Source organism: Acomys russatus, chromosome 15 (assembly GCF_903995435.1).
Source record: "Acomys russatus chromosome 15, mAcoRus1.1, whole genome shotgun sequence".
NCBI classification, from domain to species: Eukaryota; Metazoa; Chordata; class Mammalia; order Rodentia; family Muridae; genus Acomys; species Acomys russatus.
In genome coordinates this window covers 41404657-41427384 of record NC_067151.1, presented here as the reverse complement: position 1 = coordinate 41427384, position 22728 = coordinate 41404657, and the positions used below count along the sequence as shown (strand labels likewise).

General features: G+C 41.4%; 1 protein-coding gene across 1 annotated transcript in view; it reads left to right on the top strand.

Annotated features, from left to right (window-relative positions):
- Veph1 (ventricular zone expressed PH domain containing 1) overlaps window positions 1–22728 on the top strand; it is a 205494-nt gene that overhangs the window by 127224 nt on the left and 55542 nt on the right. The window contains exons 9-10 of the mRNA XM_051157270.1: window positions 15233–15372; window positions 19933–20067. Of these exons, the coding sequence (XP_051013227.1) occupies window positions 15233–15372; window positions 19933–20067 (275 nt within the window). The remainder of the gene's footprint in view (window positions 1–15232; window positions 15373–19932; window positions 20068–22728) is intronic.

Here is a 22728-nt window from a genome sequence, read left to right as displayed (position 1 = left end):
TAGGCTCTGCAACCATGCTAGATGCAGAGGCCTCTGCCCAAGCTTCACCCCTGCACCCCCCCCCCCATGCTCTTCTACAATAAGAAAGAGAGAAATTGAGGTGCAAACTCAGAGAGTCATCTCCCCAGGACACTCATACATACTTTATCAGCTAATTCTTTAAAGGGGAGTTGCTAATTTACATGCAACTGATGATTTTCATACACAATTTTTATATATAATTTGTATCATTATTTATATATGTGTGTGTGTGTGTGTGTGTTCCTTGCATGTATATCTGTACGTCACACATGGATATGGTGTTCCTGGAGGCCAGGAGAAGGTATTAGAACAGAGTTGAGCCACCATGTGGGTACTGGAAGCCAAACTGGGTCCTTTGGAAGAACAGCCAGTGACCTCATCTGCTGAGAAATCTTTCTAGTCCTACACAGTTAATCTGAGTATTTCGCATTTCTGAAGCTAGTATTACTTGAGGTCATTTCGTGCGTAAAATAAATGTAACTGATCACTTAACTCTGAGACATCAAGTCCACAGGGATAATAATGTATGTGATGGCCATTCTCGGTTGTCAGTTTGACTATATCTGGAAGGAGTTACAATCCAGAAATGAAGGGCATACCTATCATCCAGATCATGAGGCAAGAAGACGGCATGCGTTTGACGTGGATCTTGAGGCTGGAAGACACAGGTTTCTGGTTCAGATCTCGAAGTGGGATGATACATGCTTTTGATCCAGTTTGACACTTGTCTTTAATCCCAGCACCCAGGAGACAGAAGCATGCAGATCTCTGAGTTCGAGGCCAGTCTGGTCCACAGAGCAAGTTCTAGGATGGCCAAGGTTAGGCAGTGAAGGAAAACATAAAAAAAAAAAAATCTGGCGAAGGTGTAATTCAATAAAGGGAGTGGTGCTCCAGCCCCAGCAAGCAGCAGAATTTGGCAGCTTCAGCCACATAGTTCTGGCTTTAGAATCGAGGATGAAATTTCCCTCAGTAACTAAGGAAAAGCCACTGAGACCAGGAATGTGTCATGGTGCCCCTGCATGGCGGCCCAGAAAGGCCATTGCGTGAAACTGTGAAGGTGAAGCCTGGATTGCCTTGATGATCCCAAGATGTTAGCAAGGCCAGAAGCATGGGACACCTGCCGAGAAGAGCTGCTAACAGGGAATGGAACCAGCCCAAGAGAAGGAAGCCCAAGCAGTCAACAAAGGTGAGATCATTTGGAGGTCTGAGGGACGTTTTGACATCAGACATGGAGAGACACAGCTGGTTTTTGGTCTTGCTTTGCTCCAGTATTTCCTCACTGTGTTCCTTTCCCTCCGTTTTGGAACAGTAATGTACATCCTGTGCCATATGTTAAAAGTATTTGGTCTGCTTTTTTATTTTGATTTTATAGGGGATTACAGTTAAGAGATTGCATGAATCTCCGAAGACTTTGAGCTTTGGACTTTTATACCTATTGAGACTGTGATAGACTAGGGACTTTCGAAGTTGAACTAAATGCGTTTTGCATTATGTTATGGCTACAAGCCTCTTGGGAGCCAGGGAATGGAATGTGGTGGTTTGAGTAGGTTTGGCTCCTTTATGTGTTTGAATGTTTGGCCATGGAGAACGGAACTATTTGGAGGTGTGGCCTTACTGGAGGAGGTGTGGTCTTGTTAGAGGAAGTGCGTCACTGTGGAGGTGTGGCCTTGTTAGAGGAAGTGCATCGCTGTGGAGGTGTGGCCTTGAGGCCCTATATATGCTCAAGCTCTGGCCCGTGTGAAACACATCCAGTCTCCTGCTACCTTCAGGTCAAGATGTAGAACTCCAGGCTATTCCAGCACCATGTATGCCTATGTGCTACCACGCTTCCCACCTTGATGATAATGGAGTAAACCTCTGAAAGTGTAAGCCAGTCCCAGTTTAATGTTTTTCTTTATAAGAGTTGCCTTGGTCATGTCTTTTCGCCACAATAAAACCCAGACTAAGATAACGTATTTGTTTTCATTTTGAGCACTGGACTTAGTTTCATGCACTGTTAAGAGGGACAAAGCTTTGGATATGTAATTGAATTAGGAGCAAGGAGGTAGGGGGACACGTTCTGACACTAACTAAATAAATATTTTGGTACTCATGACATATGTGGAAAGAATGCCAAGAATAACCAGCAGTTTAATTTACAATATTCATACTGCCTTTAAGCTGTCCCAAGCCCAATTCTCATCTATTTCCTGATGGAAATTTTTCTACTGAATATATTTTTATTGCTATAAAAACATAATGTTCACGGTAAATAGGCTTAAAAATCACTTTAATGCTACCAGTTAACCAGTGTTAGAAATTTTAGTTATTTCTTTTGAGTTTTTTATATTTTTAAGTTTTGTTACAATTTGGTAATTCCATACACAGATATAATGTATTTAGATTACATACATTCCTCCTCCCTCTCCAACTTCTCCCAGGCCGCCCCCCCCCCCCCCCCTTTCCTCATCCCCTCATTTTCATTCAAGCACAGGAAGCCAAAAATGTATGTCCTAGAGCAAAACAGTGTTCACTGACTTAGTAGGTGCTTCTGGGTGATCCCACCCATAGTTCATGAAGAGGGTTTCAAAGAGTTTTGTTGACATTCTGGCGATCACTGGACAGGGATGCTGCTCATTTGAAAAGCCGGGTCCTGACCTCATGCAGGTAGTCTGGGATGTCACATTAGCTCATCCATAAAGCTCTGGGCATGTAATTGAATGAGTGTGGGGAAGGGGGACATGTTCTGACTCTAACTAAATATTTTGGTACTCATGACATATGTGGAAAGAATGCCAAGAATAACCAGCAGTTTAATTTACAATATCCGTACTGCCTTTAAGCTGTTCCAAGCATATCTCCTTTCTTTTCACCTAATGCCCCAGGGAAATATTTGTTAATATTTGCATTGACTGGGTACCACTGATGAGACGCTTTCAAGTGAGGCACAGCAGAAGACTCTAGAGAAGCAGCCAAAAGGAGGTTTCTAGGGTGCCGATTGGCATGCCTGGCATGAGCCGATGGAAGGAGGCTGGTAGCTCTGTTGCCTTGCGGGCTATGCCGCAGACAGAGTGCTGTGTTAGGAGTGATGTGCTTGGTAGCGACAGATGCAAACTTCATGGGTCACTGGGGTCTAGGCTAACTAAACTTCACTAACTGCCTGAAAGTCCTGGCTCTTTTTCCCAGCAGCAAATTTGCAGACCTGATGAGAGTATGCAAAGTTGGACCATTATGCTGTAGAGTCTGTACTTTTGTGCTGTCTCCCTCTTCTCTCTCAAAGCAGACGCTGGTTATATTCAGGCCGGGTGTGCACTGTTCAGAGGGAAAACATTCCAGCTTCTGGTTCTTACCACCACCAGGGCATGCCTCACTTCCCTTCAATTTGACTTCTTCCCTCACAATAAATTTTCAGTCTTCTCCCTGTCCTTGATGGTTGGGCTTCCTTGTGACATGCACATTCCTGTTCTCCTACACATGGTGGCCCTACTCCTTTGGGAATGACAATGAGAAAATACATCCCAGTACCAGAGTGCTCACAGACACTGACTTTTCCGCTGCCAAGTTTTATAGATCAGCTCACTGGCTTTGTGGGTAATAGTATTACTGGCAGTTCTGAGCAAATACCCAGGCTGCCAACAGGCTGGACAACGCCACCATCCCAATATGCCAACTAAAGAAAAGCGTAACGGTGGAAAGTGAGGGAGACTGGAGCAATGTGCCTCCATTGGGAAGCACAGATAAAGGGGTTCAGTGGCTCAGTGGCTCAGTCCACGTTCAGGACATTGATGTGAGCTTTCAACACAGAAGCAAGGGACAAGGACAGTGCATAAATAAGCAGCCTTTGGCATTGTCTGATTGAGCTTCTGGTTCCCAACATGGCTGCAAGCGGTCCTCAGTGCTTGAAGGAAGCAATCTAGTTCCCATCAGATGACACTGCCACTCTGGGATGCAGCCTTGTTACCATAGACAATTGCCCTCATTTGGAAGGTGACCAATCTTACTGCTCACCCTATGTGTTTGGGGTATATAGGTTAGTTTTAATCTCTTGTAGTAAAGGTGTCTACTAACCCAACTTGTTACCTATGGTATCCAAGGAAATTGCAGGTTTGGATTCCCCTGGGTTTGTTTTTTTGGGGGGTGGCAGGGGTAGGGATCTTAACGAAAAGAAACTGTAAAATGTGGCTTTGAGATACTAAAGGTTATAGGTACAAAATGAAGGCAGAGATGTCATGTTCTTAGTTACTTTGTGGGCTCTAGGGAGTCCCTACCATTTAGCAAAGCAGTTTATAAGTGCCTATCGTAATAACGTTAATGAAGGTGGTTGGGTGAGAAAGCTGTTTACCGAAGTGTCAGGGTGTGTGTGTGTGTGTGTGTGTGTGTGTGTGTGTGTGTGTGTGTGTGTGTGTGTGTACACAAGTGCATGCGTCCATGGAAGCCAGAGGCATCAGATGCCCCTGGAGCTGGAGTTGCAGATAGTTGGTGCTGGGACCCAAGTGTGAGCCCACTAGAAGAGCAGCTCAGGCCCTTACTATTGCGCTATCTCTCCAGCACTCTGATTTCAATTTTGATGGACCAAGGAATCAAATCAAACGCAGCAGCCCTTGTTCCCCAGGTGGATCAGGGAAGGCAGGAAGTAAAAGAGACGAGGCCTCTCCTGAACTGAATGCCTGTGCCATAACTCATCCACAGATGTCAGTGTCCCTGATGGCACCTCAGGATCCAGCCAGTGGGACTTCAGTGCAGATCGTGAAGATACCAGCTTACCTTGGACCCTCTTTAAGGACATCCCAGCTGTTAACCTTTGCATTTACGTCACATGATATTTAAACTGGGGGAAGCACCAACTCGTCAAGTCAGAGGGAGACAAAATCATAGGCATTTGCCATGTAAGACCTACTCGTAGGAAGAGCTTTGGCCACCTCACTCAAAATAAGGGCCCCATGGCTCAAAAAGACACATAAAACCTTAAAAAAAATAAAATTGATTTACATTGCTGGCTTCTCACGTGACCCTGTTATATGGCTCCTGGGTTTCTACTCAAAGGACTTTATACCCAAGCACAGAGATACCGGCTCATCCATATTCAGTGCTGCTCTATTCACAGCAGTGAGGAAGTGCAACCAGCCCAGATGTCCATCAGCAGATGAATGCTAATGAATATGTGGCACATTTGTGTACATAATTGACTTTTATTTTGTTATAAAGAAAAATAAAATTATGAAATGTGCAGGAAAATGGGTAGAACTGGAAAGAATCATGTTGTGAGATAACTCAAAATGTCAAAAATAACAAACCCTATCTCTTATATAGACCTTAGATTATGTTTATATTAATGTGTGTATGTGTAGGTCAGTGCAGCCAGAAAGGAGACCACTGTGAGGGCATCAGGACAGGTGAGACATGAAAGTGAGGAAAAGGAGGCTACAGGGTGTGGAAAAGTGCAGGTGACTCAGGGAGTCAGAAGGGAACAAAACCAAATTGCATTTGAAAATTTTATAATGAAACCTAATACTGTGTATGCTAACTAAAAATACGACTTATTTATAAAAAGAAAGAAAATTAAGTCAAACAGCTTCTCTCTCTCTCTCTCTCTCTCTCTCTCTCTCTCTCTCTCTCTCTCTCTCTCTCTCTCTGTCTGTCTCTTTCTCTGTCTCTCTTTGAAACAGGGTTTCTCTGGGTAGCCTTGACTATCCTGGACTTGCTTTGTAGACCAGGCTGGCCTCGAACTCACAGCGATCTGCCTGCCTCTACCTGCCAAGTGCTGGGATTAAAGGTGTGTGCCACCACGCCTGGCTTGTGCTTCCCTCTTTACTGCCCTTCTGTTCTTAGCACACAGCAGAGACCCAGAGCTCCCTGGATCTGTCCTGTTTCAGCTGCTTTTTGCCACTGTGACATCTGGAGAGTCTTTTGCACTGTGAGCAGGCCAGCCTCGAACTCACAGATTCACCTGCCTCTGCCTCCCGAGTGCTGGGACTGAAGATGTGCCCCACCTTCTGGTCTGGAGAGTCTTTTGCATGGAGACTGACAACTTATGCTGTTGCCAGAATTAGCTTTCAATGTTCTGTTCTGCAAGGAGCCAAAAGATCTTAGCAGTCACCTGGACCAACTTCACCGGGGAGTTACACAGCACAGACATGGGTTATATGAATTCAAAAAGAAAGAGAGTGGGAGGAGTGAAGAAAGGCAAGAAAAAATGAGGAGGAAATGAGGGTCTGAGGTAGTCATTAGTGATAGCAAGACTTCGACCCAGCCCTCGTCTCTCCTCACCTGCCCCATTAGAAGCCATTTTCCAGGTCCCATCTCAGACCCAGGTTCAGATCACATTGCACCCAGTCTGCTCATTCACTCAGGCTTGCCGTTGATTTTCACTGCAGACCCCCTATCCTCACAGCAGCGCCCACCCACACCTCACTCTAAATTAGCTGCTTCCATATTGTTCTTGGAGGTGTCTGTTTCTTCCTTCGTGGTTTCTGTCACATGTGTGCTCTGCAGATTAGCTTTTTAAAAAGATTTGTTTATTTCTTTGTTATGTATACAGTGTTCTGTCTGCATGTACGCCTGTAAGCCAGAACAGGGCATCAGATCACATTATAGATGGTTGTGAGCCACCATGTGGTTGCTGGGAATTGAACTCAGGACCTCTGGAAGAGCAGGCAGTCCTCTTAACCTCTGAGCCATCTCTCCAGTCCTGTGTATTAACTTTTATTATTTATTTATTTATTCCACTAGACAAAGTTGTGTTTTATATAAACTGTACATCTGATATTCATTCTACAGGAAGCCATTAAATACATATTGAGATAATGAGCTTTGAAAAATTCTCATAGGAATCTTTACTAGTTTAAACGTGAGAGAGAGAGAGACAGAGAGAGAGAGACAGACAGATCTAATATGTATCTACAGACGGTTTACGAAAAACCAAGCCTGGGCATGTTTTAGTCACTTTCTTCTTAAGCAGCTCTTCTCTTTCAAAAAGAAGCATAACCCTCTGTTGTGGTGTCAGTGCCACGCCTGAGTTTCCGTGAGTTAATGATGACCATTCTTCATGTCTGCACACAGATCATTTCTCTAGTTTTAGGCTCCGGTCATTGTCCTCACGGCCTTTTGCTCTTTCCAAATCAGTACACTTATCAGTAGCAAAAATAATTACCTTCACTTTATGATACATGGTGAATGGTTATTGAATAAAATAATAAACGAAATAACTTTTTATTTAATCCCAGTGACGATTTTAGTGTAGCTGTTGCTGTCCCAGTTTTATGAGTGACAAAATAGATTCAGAGAGTAAATCTATCCATGTGGCCAGTGGGTGACACAGTTAGGACTTGATCCTGACTCATAGCTATGCCCCCTGCCTCATGCTCCGTACTTTTTCTCAAGCATGTGTTCTCATCCCTGTCCCCATGCGTGTAACCAGGCTGTTGCTCCTCTAGAACCCTCAGTTGTAACCCTCAGTGACACCCATGTGTGTATTCCCATCCTGCCCCAAAGTCAGTGTTCAGGATGTAGCTTTTTTACTGCCCTCGGCTTCGATCATCAAGGCTAATTCTCCTCTGCTTCCGGTGATCCCAGGACTCTTTATTGGATGCTAACCCTCACATTGTTCATTTTTATATCCATATTGTAGCTATATCTATAGCTATGTCTATGCCTATATCTATATCTATGTCCATATCTATATCTATATATGAAAACATTTTGTTTTGAGACAGAAGTTCAAAATTTGGCACCCAAATTCACAGTACATCTCCAGAATTAGCTGCACAGGGTTAGTTCCTTTCTATTCAATGCGCTTTATTTAGCAGCAGTGACTTGAACAAAATGCCCCCTAACTTTCTTATGACAGCCACATAATTATTCAGTGAACACAGAAGTGGTCAATGTCTTAGGAAAGCCATGTGCATTAGGACTACAGGGCAAGCTCTAACAAGAGCTTCGGGGTTTGTAATGCACGTTGTGAAAGTGCCGCAGACTTACCAACACTGTCAGTCCCCTGGCCAAGACACCACTGGCATCAGCTGGGACACAAGGACTAAATTCAGATTGTGCATCTGGAGATGGAACAGGCAAACGAGTCACATCCAGACTATCAAACGTTTGTCCTGTCTTTTTAGGGGAGGGGAAAAAATGTCAATAGGCTCATTTTAGTGGAATTTAATCATAAAATTTTCTAAAATTTTCTCTTCCTCAAATCTGGTTGTTGTTATGTAGTATGCAGAATTGTAAAGTAATTGGTAGCACGTGCGACGGTGCCTGCAGGAGTCACAACGTGGGCCAATGCCTGCAGGGGACCCCAACTTGCCGGCCTCATTTGCCTCTGCACAACTTTTGATAAATCTATGCTTGGGAGAGCCAAATGTTTATTTATAACATATGGCCTCCCACTGACTCAGTGTAACCACAGAATGACTCTGTATCATTGCCAGAAATCAACTATATTAGCATTATGAGGGGGGGAACGGCATGTATTTGATTTAAAGTTCATATAAATTCCAGACGTACTTTCATGTCTACAAACTCTGAGAGCTCCTATGAAAATATCCTAAATTTATCTCTGATTTTGTTTGATGTTGACTTTTCTCCGGCGACGTTATGGGTGGAGAGCTAGCTTGTATTTGGCAAACATCAGGAAGGTATGGTAGGGAATTGTTGCGTTCCTCCAAATGCTCTGCCCTGACGGGTGTTGTGACTGGGCAAAGGCTCTGCCAGGTTCTCCACAGCAGTAGGCGTGGCTGGAGTTAGAAGATGCACGCGGCCTTTCCACTTGTATATATTAAACACCAGTGTAATGCAGTCTCTCAGTAACAAGTTCAAAGCAAACGTAATTTCATACTTACAGTTTGATTAATCATATTCGAGGAGGTTTTTAACCATGTTCTTGAAATCTGTCTAGAAATGTAAATAATGTCGCCACAATAAGCCTTTTCTGTGAGCATCAGGGGTTAAATCACCCCATCAGAAAAGATCCTGGTCTGAGAGCTATTTGCCTAAGACCTTTTCTCCATCTCTGTCATCTGGAAACCAGGAAAGTCACAGCAGGTTTCACTGTTCAAACCCATCTCCTTTGCAACAGCACAGCCTTATTTTCAAATGTGGATGTTTCAAAATATATGAGTATTCCTCAACATAAAGTTTCTGTATGGCCCAGAAATCCCCTAACTGTGTGTACATGTGTGTGTATGCACAAAGAAATGTATACGCATATATGCACTCTAGAATAACTTATAGAATGGCTTCTACATTAAGGGTGGCTGTAGGTGTCATGTGCTAGGCAGAATTCCTTTTTTGACAGTGTTAGCCAAAGGAAAATAGATATCTTGTTACTAATATATACTATATACATATATATATATATATATATATCTTCAAAGAACTGAAAACAAATGCTCAAATAAAAATGCTTCTAAATGTTTATAGATAGTCTCCTGTTCATCAAAACCAACAAGTAGAGACTACCACATTCCCATCACTAGATAAACGGAGTATATCCACACAATGTTATTTAGCCCTGAAAAGAAAGAAAATGTTGCTCTGTGCTACCATACAGATGACTTTGGAGACATATGTTAATTGAAGAAATAATACACAAAAGGCTAGTTAGCATATGATTCCATTTATATGAGATACCCAAAATAGGCAAATCTATAGAGAAAAAAATCAGATTTGTGGTTGCAAAGAACTAGAGGAAGGTTAGAGAATGAGTAATAACTAATCAATGGGTATAAGGTTCCCTTTGAAATAATGAGAAACTTCTGGAACTACACATCAGTCACATAATAAACATACCTAATACCACTGAATTTTATACTTGTAAATAGTTAAAATAGCAACTTTATGTTATTGTATTTTACCATAATAAAAATACCTAACTGTATGGCCATTCTGCAACAAGCTCTAACTTAGCAAGCAGCAGATACTGCACAAATAAACACTCTAGAGTAACCTGTGAGTGGCCCTGTGAGCCCTTGTACACTAAGAGCTGGCAGTAGGTGCCATGTGCTGGACACAATTCCTTTCTAGAAGGTGTTGTCCAAAGTAAGATGGATAGTCTATTGCTAGAGTATATGACCTGTACAAACTGATGGGTTTCATTATGATGAAATTTTTTATTCAAAATAGATTTAAAAACCTTATAGTGAAACCAGAACCCTTGAACTGTAATTCTGGAGGGAAACACTTCAGGGTATATATGCAGGGTGGCTGAATAGATGGCTTAATGTTTAAGGGCACTGGCTGCTCTTCCAGAGAACCAGCCTACATTGTGGCTCACAACTACCCATAACTCCAGTTCCAAAGGGATCCAACACCCTTTTTTTTTGACATCTGTTGGCACCAGGCATGCACATGGTATGTATACATGCCTGCAGGCAAAATACTCATAGGTATAAAATTGAAATACTCATAGATATGAAATTTAAAATTAACCTAAAAACATTTTTAAACCTATCTAGGCATAGACAAAAGCTTTCTGAAAGAGATTAAAGTGGCCCAGGGAATAATAGCAACCACTGACAAATAGTATTGTATGACTTAAAAGGCGTCTTGTACATGCACCGGAAACAATTAACAGAGTAAAGACATGGCTTACAGAAAGGGGGAGGATCTCTGCCAGCTATACGTCTGACATGAGATTCATTCTGGTTTGAATCTGAAGTGTTTCCCATCGGCTCGGGCTCACACTGCGCCTGCTTGCTCCTTGCATGGCAGCACCTTGTCAGAGGGCTGTGAAACCGTCAGGGGGTGGAGCTTCGCGCTTGGAACTGAGTCACCAAGGGAAGAGTCATTAGCTATTTTTTCTCTCTCTCTCTCCTTGCTGTGACAAAAACACTTGACAAAAGCAACTTACGTAAGGCGAGGTCAGCTGGGGTCATCTTTTGCCAGTGCTGCCCATCTGCAACAGGAACTTCAAGCAGTTGGTCACACTCACTGCACCCACAACCAGGAAGCAGAGAGGTGAGTGTCGTAGGTGCTCACCTCACTTCCTCATTCGTATTCAGTCTAGGACGCCGCTCAGGAAATGCTGCTGTCCACGTTTAGGGTGGGATTTCCCACCTCAGGGAACCTAATCCAGAAACTCCCTCACAGATATAACAGGGTTTTGTTTTCATTGTGATTCAAATGCCCTCTGGTCGGGTTGATCGTCAGCATTAAGCATCACCAAGACCTTTAAAAATTGGACTCAGTCTCTGCTTGGCATGACACTAATAACATGAGCAGCATCCCACCTTAAAAGTAGTGCATCAAGGAAAGATGAAAGTAAAGCAAGACCGAGTCCTAGCAGGGCAGACATGAAATCCTGTGGCTCATTGTCTGCTGCCCAGAGCACAGCATGCTTTATCAGAACCCAAGTGGCTTCACCGCCTCTATAATCTGGCATTTGCAGCCCATTTTGGCCTTTCTTGCATACTGATTTCCACATGGACTGCAGCTTTCCCTGGGACCTATCCCACACCTGTGGCACCCCCTGTGCCCTGGCAATTCAATTTAGGCTTTATCCTCACTGTTCTTACACAGCTCTTGCAGGAAATCCCTCACTTTTACGTAATATCTGGCTGGCCTCTCAGGCTTTCCTTTAAAACTTTGGTGGAAACCTCTATGACTCTGCCACAACTACATTCTTCAGGTTTGCAAAGACAGGGCTGGTTAGGTGCTAGAACTGAGGTTTGCATGCCATTAACCACTGCTCTCAAAGGGGGAACTGTCCTCATTCTGTGGCGGTGAAGTTGGCATGCAACGACAGTGCCGGCAAGCTCTCAGAACAAGCTCTTTTATTCAAATCTTCAAAATATAAGAACTTCTATTTTCTTTGGTTTTTTTTTTTTTTTAATTACCAATAAACACACACATCACAAAATCAGCATTGTCCTCCCCTCTCGGTGTAGGCTCACTGTGATGTGTAAGGCCATTCTCCATAGCCAGAGGAGGCATGCCGCAGCAGTCCGCAGGTGTCTTCCATTAAAACAAGAATGGCACCCAATTTCTCAGATACGCAGGTCTTCCAGTCCTGGCGCAAGCTGTAGTAAGCTATATGAGGCTTCCGTTCCCATAATCCCTTGATCTCCAATTGGAATGCTTTGTTCATTTCTCTCAGCATCCATAACTTTACTATGTTAGTTCATGAACTTAGAACAAGTTGTGGCCATTGCTTACAAATGGGTCTCTCATTTGAATATAAGCTTCTTAACAGCCACAGCAGCAACATGGCCTGTAATTACTCACATCCTAGTGTCCAGTACTAATTAGTCATGCATTCATCCAACAACTCTTCCATGTCCACTATTTAATACTTTGGGGAAAAAAAGTAACAACTAAAATTTAATAATATGGAAAAATGTTTTTCAAGTTTGGAATGCTTGGGGGAAAATGAGAATATTGAAGACCGAGTTTGCTGGAGCATTAACAGAAACAGCCCAGAGCTGACTCGTTTCCACAGCCAGTGTGCATGCTCCTGGGTACAGACTCTCTTCTTCTAGTGCTTTGATCATCTTATGTGCTCTGAGACTCCGTGGTTTGTATATAAAGCAGAGTCCCAGTGTGGGTAAAGTAAACCGAACCAATGTTTATTTACAATAAGTTATAATAAGCAGTAAGAATCAGGGGAAGGAAAAAGACAGTGCTGTTTACTTGTGGCCAGGTAGAAAATATAGCCGCTTGGCTGACTGTATGGTCTCTCAGAAGGCAGCGTGCTCCCTTTTGAAACCTTTTATTGAAGGAAAACATATTCCTATTTCACGCGTACATTTTAGCTACATTTGCATTTGTTTCAAGTACCATGTTTGGGTATGTGCACTTACAGATATTTGGTTTCCTGTGTCTTTATTGTAGGTGGTTATCTGGTTGGTTGACTGGTGACAGGCTCTTGCTTTGTAGCTCAGGCTGGGCTTGAACTCATGATTACTACCTCTCAACCTCCCAAGTGCTGAGTTTCCAGTGTGCACTCCCAGGGCAGGTTCGACATAAATCAGTTTACATTTAGGCTTTTACAACTAATACACTGTCGTTGTATTAGTCTGTTTTCTATCATTATAACAAAATTCCTGAGATAACCAACTGCAGTACACTGTCTTGGGTGATTACTGACTCTGACTCTGTCACCCTTGTTAAGTCTCTCATCAACTTCAAAGAAACTCCAGGGGCTGGAGAGATGGCTCAGCAGTTAAGAGACCTGGTGGGTTCTCTAAAGGACCTGAGTTCAACTCCTAGCACCCACATAATGGCTCACAGCCATCTGTAACCCCAGTCCAAGGACACCATGGTGCCCTCTTCTGGCCTCCATGGGCACTAGGTATACCAGTGGTGCACAGAAATACTTGCAGGCAAAACTCTTATCATACACATAAAATAAATACCTTATTCTAAAAAGAAAAGGAAACTCCAATCAATTTCTACTTTCACAAGTAAGACATAATGAATCTGAAAAAAAATTTAAGCATTTTATTTAAAAGTCCAATTAATCTGAAATAATGAATTTCTGATGATTTATCAATGTCTCTACAAATTTAAATATCCCTTAGTATGTAGATCTACACACTACATATCTCAACATGGTGTCAGCCCTGCTTGGCTCAAACTGTTAGAGGGTTTAAAATGTTGACCAAGCTGGGAAATGGTGGTGCACACCTTTAATTCTAGCTTTTGGGAGGCAGAGGTAGGCAGATCTCTGTGAATTCAATGCCAGCTGGTCTACAAAGTCAATTCCAGGATATCTAGGATTACACAGAGAAACCCTGTCTCTGAAAAATAAAGTTGAACAATTTTTTTCTGTGTCCCTGAGCATCATTCATCTGTGCAAAAACAATTTATCTACTAACCCATAATGAACAAGGTTATGTGGTGAGTGCAGCGGTCTCAATGGCTCACTAGATCAACTTTCTAATTAATTTCTAATTAGTCTTCTCTAATTTAAAATGGTTTTCTGACTTTAAAATAGTAGTGCATCTTCTGAGTCTTCTCAGAATAATAATGTCTGCATCAGTCAGCTTTCCATTGCTGTGACAAATGCCAGTAGGACCTAAGAGAGGAAAGGTTTGTTCTGGCTCGGTCTGAGGTTCAGTCCGTGGTAACCCGGCTTCCTTGATTCATACCCAAGGTAATATGGAATGTCATGGTGGTGGAGTGTGTGGAAGGGGAAGATGAGATGCTCTGGTCATGGCAGATGGAAGTGGGGGCGGGGTAAAGAGAGACACTTCCAGGGTGTGCCTTTAGTGAGAGTACTACCTCCAACTAGATTCCACCTCCCAGTAGTGCCATCAAATTATGAGCCTCTTAATAGATGTATCCATTGATAGAGCTAGAACTCTGACTTGTCACCCTCATCCTCACTAGTTGGCAGCCATGCTTTTACCATAGAGGTCTTTGATTGACAGTTAAGATTCAAGCAATAACACCATTCATCTTGTAGGGTTGGAGAAGTTAAATAGAATCCAGCAGGCAATACATATGGTCAATCCATGAAGTCAATCCATGATAGCTGTAACTGTCCAGAACTTCACACAGTGCTTAGCACATACAGTCTCATTCATTCTTTCATTCATTCATTCTTTCTTTCTTTCAATTCATTCATTCATTCATCCATTCCTGACTGCCTGAATGTATGGCTCTTCACTGCTTAAGCCCCATGTCACCATCCCATTACTTTCTTGTCCTTAAGGAATGATCTCTGAATCTATTGGTTATTGATCTTCAAACAGATTTCATCTCAAACCATACCAGACCAGAATATAGGAGTCTACATTTCTGACAGGCACTTCTTGGAAGCTATCTCTGTGGCTCACACATAGCAAAAAAAAAAAACAGCATCAACAGTTGACAGCACATGACCAACCACCAGCAGATTCATCGTTTCCTCTACTCGTCCAGAGTTTATCCTCTGAAGTCACCAATTCGATATGTCTAGTCATATGACTGTGACAAGGTGACATGCAGACCGTTGTAGTAAATGGATGTCTTTCATTTCTCTGGGAGTTGTTTGATCTTTTCATTGATGCATGCTGTTTAAAACAAAACCATAGATGACATAATAAGATCTGTCTAAACCATATTCATTTGAACACATTTACATTTATACACATTTAAAATATGTACCTTCCATGAAATGCATCCACCCCCAAATACACAGTCATTTGGAGTCATCAGTTCACTGCCTTGAGGAACCATTATGTGTTCTGCATACCATTAGCTCATGTGCTGGATCATAGAGCACAACTAACATTTAATGCTGTGTTATTTCTAGATACTATGAGAAGCTGTGTGGCAAAGCTGTTCTTTACCTGTTCCCTAAAGGGTCATTACTGCCTGTACAGCAAGTCCAGTTTCACCCTCATCAGCCAAGCGCCCCAGCCATGGATCCAGATCATGTTTCTCTTCCAACAGGTGTGTGTAAGTCATGCTCGTGGGGCCCCTGAATGGGCTGCTAGGATGTGAGGTTATAACCACTTTTACTGAATTATTAATCCTTTGGCTAAAAAATAACATGTACACAACAACAACACACTTACGCTCATTTTAGCACAGATTTTTCTATACTTTAAAATCATTACCTTAAAAAGAAAAAAGATACTGGATCATGAATCAGCAAATCCAATCTAGTCTCATCTTGCATACCCCTAGCTTTAAATGAGAAGGGGGAAGGAGAGGTGGTGGAAGGGAAGGGAGGAAGGTCTGGGCACCACAGTAAAGCACTTGCCAGGATCTTGGGAGCTCTAGGTTCAACCCCAGCACTAAAGTCAAATCAAGAAAAGAAACTACTTTCTGTTAAGTAGCAGTAAAAGCTGCGTATTTGGGAGGATGCCCACCATCTGCAGAGTTACCCTTTATCTACCTTCTTCTACAATCCAATTAATTTTAGTGTGAGCATATTGTTTTTGACATTGTTAAGCTACTGAAATCCACTTCCTTCTAATGAATATGTGGACACAGAAGAAACTGCGCAAAGAAAAGTGTCTCAGTGAGGAAGAATTTTATGCCAAAATGTCAACATGAAAAGAGACTCTTATTTAGCAATGCTTGTTAGAAGCATTAAATTTGCACTTAAAATATAAATTAGACTATAAAATGTCAGTACCAGAAGCGATCTTAAAAACCATTTTTACTGACTAAGGAAACTGAAGGGTAGAAGAGCTCATATTACTGGATCTCCAATATAGTAATCTTTTTGTTGTTCCCTGTGTTGTGAAAACACAATAGCCAATATTTGTGGGCAAGAGACCAGTGGCCAGAAGTAGAAAATGCAGGGTGTGAGTGTTGTAATATGCTTGAAAAGTAGGCCAACTTATGCAACCATTGAATTACTTGGTAATAAACTATTTCTTTACTAATACCTGCAAAAGTCACCTCTGATGGTAAGGTGGCTCTGATGACCTGAGTTTAATTCGCTGGATCCACATGGAGGAGAAAAGACGAATTCCTGCAAGTTGTCTTCTGACGTGTATATCTGTATAACATAGCATTCACATGCCCGTAAACACACACACACACACACACACACACACACACACACACACACACACACACACACACAAATAAATAATGCTTTTTAATTTAATAAAATGTTTTAAAATTACAGGTGGTTCCTGAGGGGGATTACCTCCCCCTGTATATGCTCATAGGGTATCAAGTCTCTTCTCGGTAACCTGCTATCCTTTCTCTGAGTGCCACCAGGTCTCCCCCTCCAGGGGACGTGGTCAAATGTGAGGCACCAGAGGAACAGTCATAGGGGAGGGGAATAAGGGGAAAAGGGGAGGGAGGGAAGAATGGGAGGACACAAGGGATGGGATAGCCATTGAGATGTAACAAGAATAAATTAATAATAAAAAAATTTAAAATAAATAAATAAATAAAAATAAAAATTACAGGTGGACAGTGCGTTTCGTAGACATCATAGGTTATCAAATAAAAAGCCCTGGCCCAATACAGGTTGCCTCGTTTCAGATTGTTGGCCAGTGAGCTCTTAAAGACCTTTAAACACTACAAGCTATTATCATTACTTGTGTTTACCCTGTAGAACTCTGTTGCTAGACTCTGCTGCTGAAGATACCATGGACTAGAGTCAAAGAATATGGAGAAACTAAACTGATATCAATTTGGAAGCTACATCCCTACTGTCCAGTGCTTCATCTAGTGGCTAGTTTTTATAGTGAAGACAGCATATATGTTACCAGGGGAGAAAAGTTATTATCCACCTTACCCAGCTGTAAGTTCTGCAAGCTACAGTAACTGGCCTGGAAAGATCACATACTGATGCAATGGTGGCACAAATAGAGGAGTAACCAAACACATTCTGACTGGATTTAATGTCCACTCCATCAGATGGAACTTAAGTGTGCATTATTAACAGGGCCAAGAACCCATGGCTAGGTAGATCACGGACTCTCACGGAGAAAGTACTACTTTTTTTCCTGCTAAATGGACATAGTATTAAACTATCCTTTAATCTTATTGTTATACCAATAGAATAGTGTGTCTCCCAACCCTTTTCTGAGAAGCTTCTTTTTACAGTATTTGGCAACTAACAACTAACACGAAGTCCAACAATTGGTCAACATGTAAAGCCTAAAAGCCCAGCGTGCTCAGCCCTAAATGGGACATTTATAGCACACTTCCTCCCAACACAGGAATCATGGTGAAAGAGGGGTTTGAATGAGTGATTTTAAGATCCAGAGGTAGTGGAGCACCACAGAAAGTGTTTTCCAGACACAACATAACAGCTGCGCATCAGTTTACGGTAATTACAACAGCTTGCATAGGTCAAGGCAGACAAAACCACAGCACAGAGGATAAAGGTGGCCATGAAACCCCATCCCTAGCTGAGAAGCTACTGGAAACTGATAGTCACTTCAGGAGGATTGGTTAGCTTTTCTAGGATGCAACTCCTGAGAGGCTGCCCTGCTCCAGAGGACAGCCAGCCATGTAGACACTGCTAGCACTTGCTGGACTCACTAGGCTTGCAAAGAAAAGAAAGTCGTCATGAAACCTGGAAGGAGAACAGAAGAGGGACTACAGAAGTAGACTTGATCAAAACACCTTACATGCATATATGAATTTTTCAAACAAAAAGTTCTTTAAAAAGCAAGAGAAATCAAACTTAAGTAAAATGTGAAAGTCACAAGTGAAAATAGTCTAACATTTCTTTATAAAGTGAGGCTTATTGAGGAAACAGTGAATTTTCGTGCTGGCTGCATTATAGTCATAAAATGTAACTACAGTAATTAAGAAAACATGTGGAATTTGCCAATTTTTACTGCAGTATGACTTCTTGAGAACACAATAACATTTTGCAAAGGACAACTTAGACTTTGTTGTAAGCCAAATTGCATATAAACATAAGAAATAACATTCACTTTTCTCTTAGAATAAGAATATTCATTTCCTACTCATTTTTTTTTTCAAATAGTTTTCATCAGTGACTTATCTTTGGCTCCATCTTTGGCTTTGTTCTTAACTTTCTGAAGGCATAAGGAAAAAAATTTTTTGCTCTTTCAATCTGTTTTATTGACAGTCTGATTTATTCTTCTCCTCTTGACGGAAATTCACCGGGAAGTGTCTCTTTGTAATGTTTTCTTCCAGTTTATTTTAGTGTATTGCTTTTTCTCTTTGTCCTCGCCTACGGTGTTATACAATCTGGGTAGATCCTGCCTTTGGAGTAAAGCCACAACAACCTTTCATTTATTTGGTAATTACAAACCCATCACCGGTCTTATATATTTGGCCAATTCTCGCTGTCATGTCAACTTTCCACATTCATGGAGTTCTCAGACTTAGCTCTGTCTACCTGTTTGGATTAGTGATTCATTAAATCAAGCCCTGCTTTTATTGAAACAAAACATCATGGACGGTATGACTCTGATAATAGTCAAAAAATTCAAGGCTATGTGCACAAAGTAAACTGTGATCAGTTGCTGGCTCATAAACTTTTAAAATCTGCCAGTCACTAACCTGGGGTCCACAGTTCTCTGCTTTTCCCAGTTAGCACAGGAGACCACGCAATCATTTTCATGACAATCATGAGATTTTCTTAGAAAATATTTATTATTTTTCACTCACTAAGTAGAAGGCTGTGCACATAGACTGTCTAGAAAGTATCAGTCATTGTCATGAAATATGATTCATAAGCCAATCACCATCGTATCCCACCTTATGATAAAGAATAACATTTATGGCACTGTATGTGAATAAATGATACTTATGTCACTTATTGTCATTCTATATGTTTTCTCAAAATTCTTCTCTTAAATTGATTTGGATCCTCACATCCATAAATGGACCATTCCAACATACCAAGGATTGTCAGTCACATCATAGATTAGTAAATATGTAAGCATAAGTTTAACATGAACATTAAAAAGCTTATTCTCATTGGCTCTAGTGAATTCTAGCTAAATGTAATGTCTCATTGACAACACAGAGAAGTTGGATCTTGAAGACTATTCATTCATCTCACATTTCAGGATGAAGAATATTTTATTTGTCCCATACTCATTCAGAACATTTATATTGCACCATTATATAATGAATTCTTTAATTGTTTGATTTCTATTCTTCATAGTCTACTGTGTATAAATACAGTCTTTTAAGCCCTACTTATAACTTTATTCCTTCACTCTCAGATCCTTGATAAAGACTATACGAATATTTATATTTACCACTTTCCAACTAAATAATGTTATTGGGAAACCAAGATAACAGTGTATTGCAAGATTTAGGCACAAATATAGGCAAGAATCTAAAATCTTATTAATTTTAAATTTCTCTTAGAAACTCAGAAGTGTGAGATAAATCATATATTTGCTCTTCAGTGTAGACTTCTGCTGTATTACTTAAAGTTACATCATGTCAGTGTTCAAAGCAGGCCTACATAACAATACCTTGGAGCCCATTAGATTGTATCATTGGGCCAAAAAGTAATGGGATGTCTCCATCCTTCTGCCTATACAGAGCCTGTTTCCCGAACCCCTGTCCATTCAGAGTGGGTCTGTACAGTTCCTCAAAGCCCTATGGGAAAAGACACAGCCCAGAGGAACCCACAGCTTTGAAGTCGCCATGACCGAGTCCACATTTCCACACCAGAAGGTAAATGCTTTTCTTCTCACACATGTTATTTTAAAGCAGGATTCAATATTGCCTTTAAATGTCTTGCGTTCCTCCTTTATGATTCAGTTTTCTCTTCTTTCTTCCCCTTCTCTTATTATCAGAAAGTACTTGTTAAGCAATTACTTCTGTACTTTGGTCTTACGGTGTATATCTGTAATCCTAGCACTCAAGAAGCCAAAGCAGAGGGATTACAAGTTCAAGCCTGAGTTGGGCAACTTAATAAGACCTTGTGTCAATAATAGCAAAATAATAATAATAATAATAATAATAATAATAATAATAATAATAATAACAATAACAATAACAATAACAATAACAACAATAATAATATAACAACAACAACTTTTCTGTGGAACCATAATAAAGTCAACACAGCATGGCATTGGTAGACAGAGCAACTGTCCTTTAGACCCACAGATGGATGAAATATAGTCCTCTCAGACAACATGAATAAAACTACAAGCACTATATAGAATCAACACATTTTACACAGGCACTAGAGAGAGGAATCAGTGGTTAAGAGCACTGGCTGCACTTCCAGAGCACTCAGGTTCTGTTCCCAGCACCCATATTGCAGCTCACAACGTAACTCCAATTCCAGAGGATCTGATGTCCTTTTCTGGCCTCTGTAGGCATCAGGCATGAAGATGGTGCTTAGACATACAGGCACTAACTTATGCACATTAAATGAATAAGTCATTTTTTTATTTTATAAAAAACTTAGAATTTTAAAAAGAGCAGCATGACTCTTGGCTCCAGATTCTTTGATGCTTTTCCCATCTTCCTTTCACCTTCCGTCTTCCCCTCCTCTTCAGCAGTCACCCCCAAGTAAGAAAATGAAGATAAGTTGGGTGGGGGGAGATAAGATGTGGCCAGGGTGACAAAGCTCTGTGGTGTCAGGAAAGTATAATTCGAGGCCCAAGAAGCAGTAGCATCCTCCTCGTGGTAGACTGAAACCTCTTCATCAGGCAGCTGCACCCAAAAAAGATGAAAGGGCAGGACAGACGAGGCCCTGGATAGTGGGAATGTGTGGTACAGGGACTGTGGTGCACTCAGAGTTTGCTGTGAGAAAAGCCATGGGGCTGTGTGGAACAAGGAACGATTGCTGAGAGCCTGAAAGACAGGGAAGAGCATGCTTGGAAGGCTGGAGTACTTCAGAGTTGATGAGACCGCCATGGTTTGAAGGTAATATGGACATTTTCAAGTTACTGAACGTCACTAACCCTATTTAATGTGCTGTGTGATGGAATGAAGAAGTGCAGCATTAAGGAATTGATTAAGCCATGGGGTGAAACCCTTACAGATGCCACTAAGGGCTTTACAGAAGTGATAGGACATATATGGCCCTTATGTCATCCATGAAGCAGGCTGAGTTCAGTATGCATTGGAGGCAGAGACCACGCTCTTACCACACATCTGATTCCAGTGCCTTGGTCTTAGATACCCTGGCTTCTAGGAGTATAAGAAATAAAATCTGCAAGTGTCTCAGCCTCGGGTTATTTTGTTAATACCAGCAGATTAAGGTAGGAAGTGTGCCATGCTTGTGTGTTTTTGGTGGTTGAACGGTTAGTATGGTCCTTGCAAAAAAAAGGCATGACTGGAAGAATGGATTTTGGAGTCACAGGGCAGCACTTGCTATGATTGCAGTAGGCTGGGTCCAAAGAGATGATGCATCTGGCAAATACAGATGGCTACTGTGAGCTTCTCTGACCAGTGCCAGCTTTCTGCAATACGCTCTCTCTGGTCCCAAGGACTCCAATTACTGTTTTTACTTTCAAGAATTCCCAGTAATAAGTATTGGATTGCCAAGTGGGAAATCCAGAAGTTCTGATGTATTTGATTATGGTCTCTGATCTCATTTTCTGATTTTTCTTATTTAAAAAATTGTACATTTTCGATCTACCCAATGGACAGGACATTCTTCACAGTTGAGTGGAGAGTGAGGTCTGACTTTCACACGAACTCTGGTGCCTCATATTTTACCACGTCCCCTGGATGGGGAGGCCTGGTGGCACTCAGAGGAAGGATAGCAGACTACCAAAAAGAGATTTGATACCCTATGAGCATATACAGGGGGAGGAGGTCCCCCTCAGTCACAGTCATAGGGGAAGGGAGTAAGGGGAAAATGGGAAGGAGGGAGGAATGGGAGGATACAAGGGATGGGATAACAATTGAGATGTAATATGAATAAATTAATAAAATATATTTTTAAAAATTGTACATTTTCATGGAGCATTATGAGATATTTAAATACATGAATGTCTTATATAGTATTCAAATCAGAGTAAATATCTCAATCTCAAAAAATTAGCACATCTTTGTGAAAGAAAGTTCAAAATATGTTATTATAGCTCTTTGAAATATATTTAAATACATATATATTGTCACTATTAATAGTCACTTTACTACACAGTAGAATACCATGTCTCTCTCATCCAGCTATAACTTGGTACCATTTGACCAACCTTTCCTCTTCTCTCCTTCCACTCATTTTGCTTTTGAGAAAGGAAAAAAGCATGTCAGTATTAAGTAAGTTCAAAGTACAAACAAGAGCTTAGATGTCTTGTTGGGTAGGGATTCTCACTCTGCAAGCAAGAGTTCAAATCCCCAGCACCTACATCTTTTAAAAAGCGTAGGTAC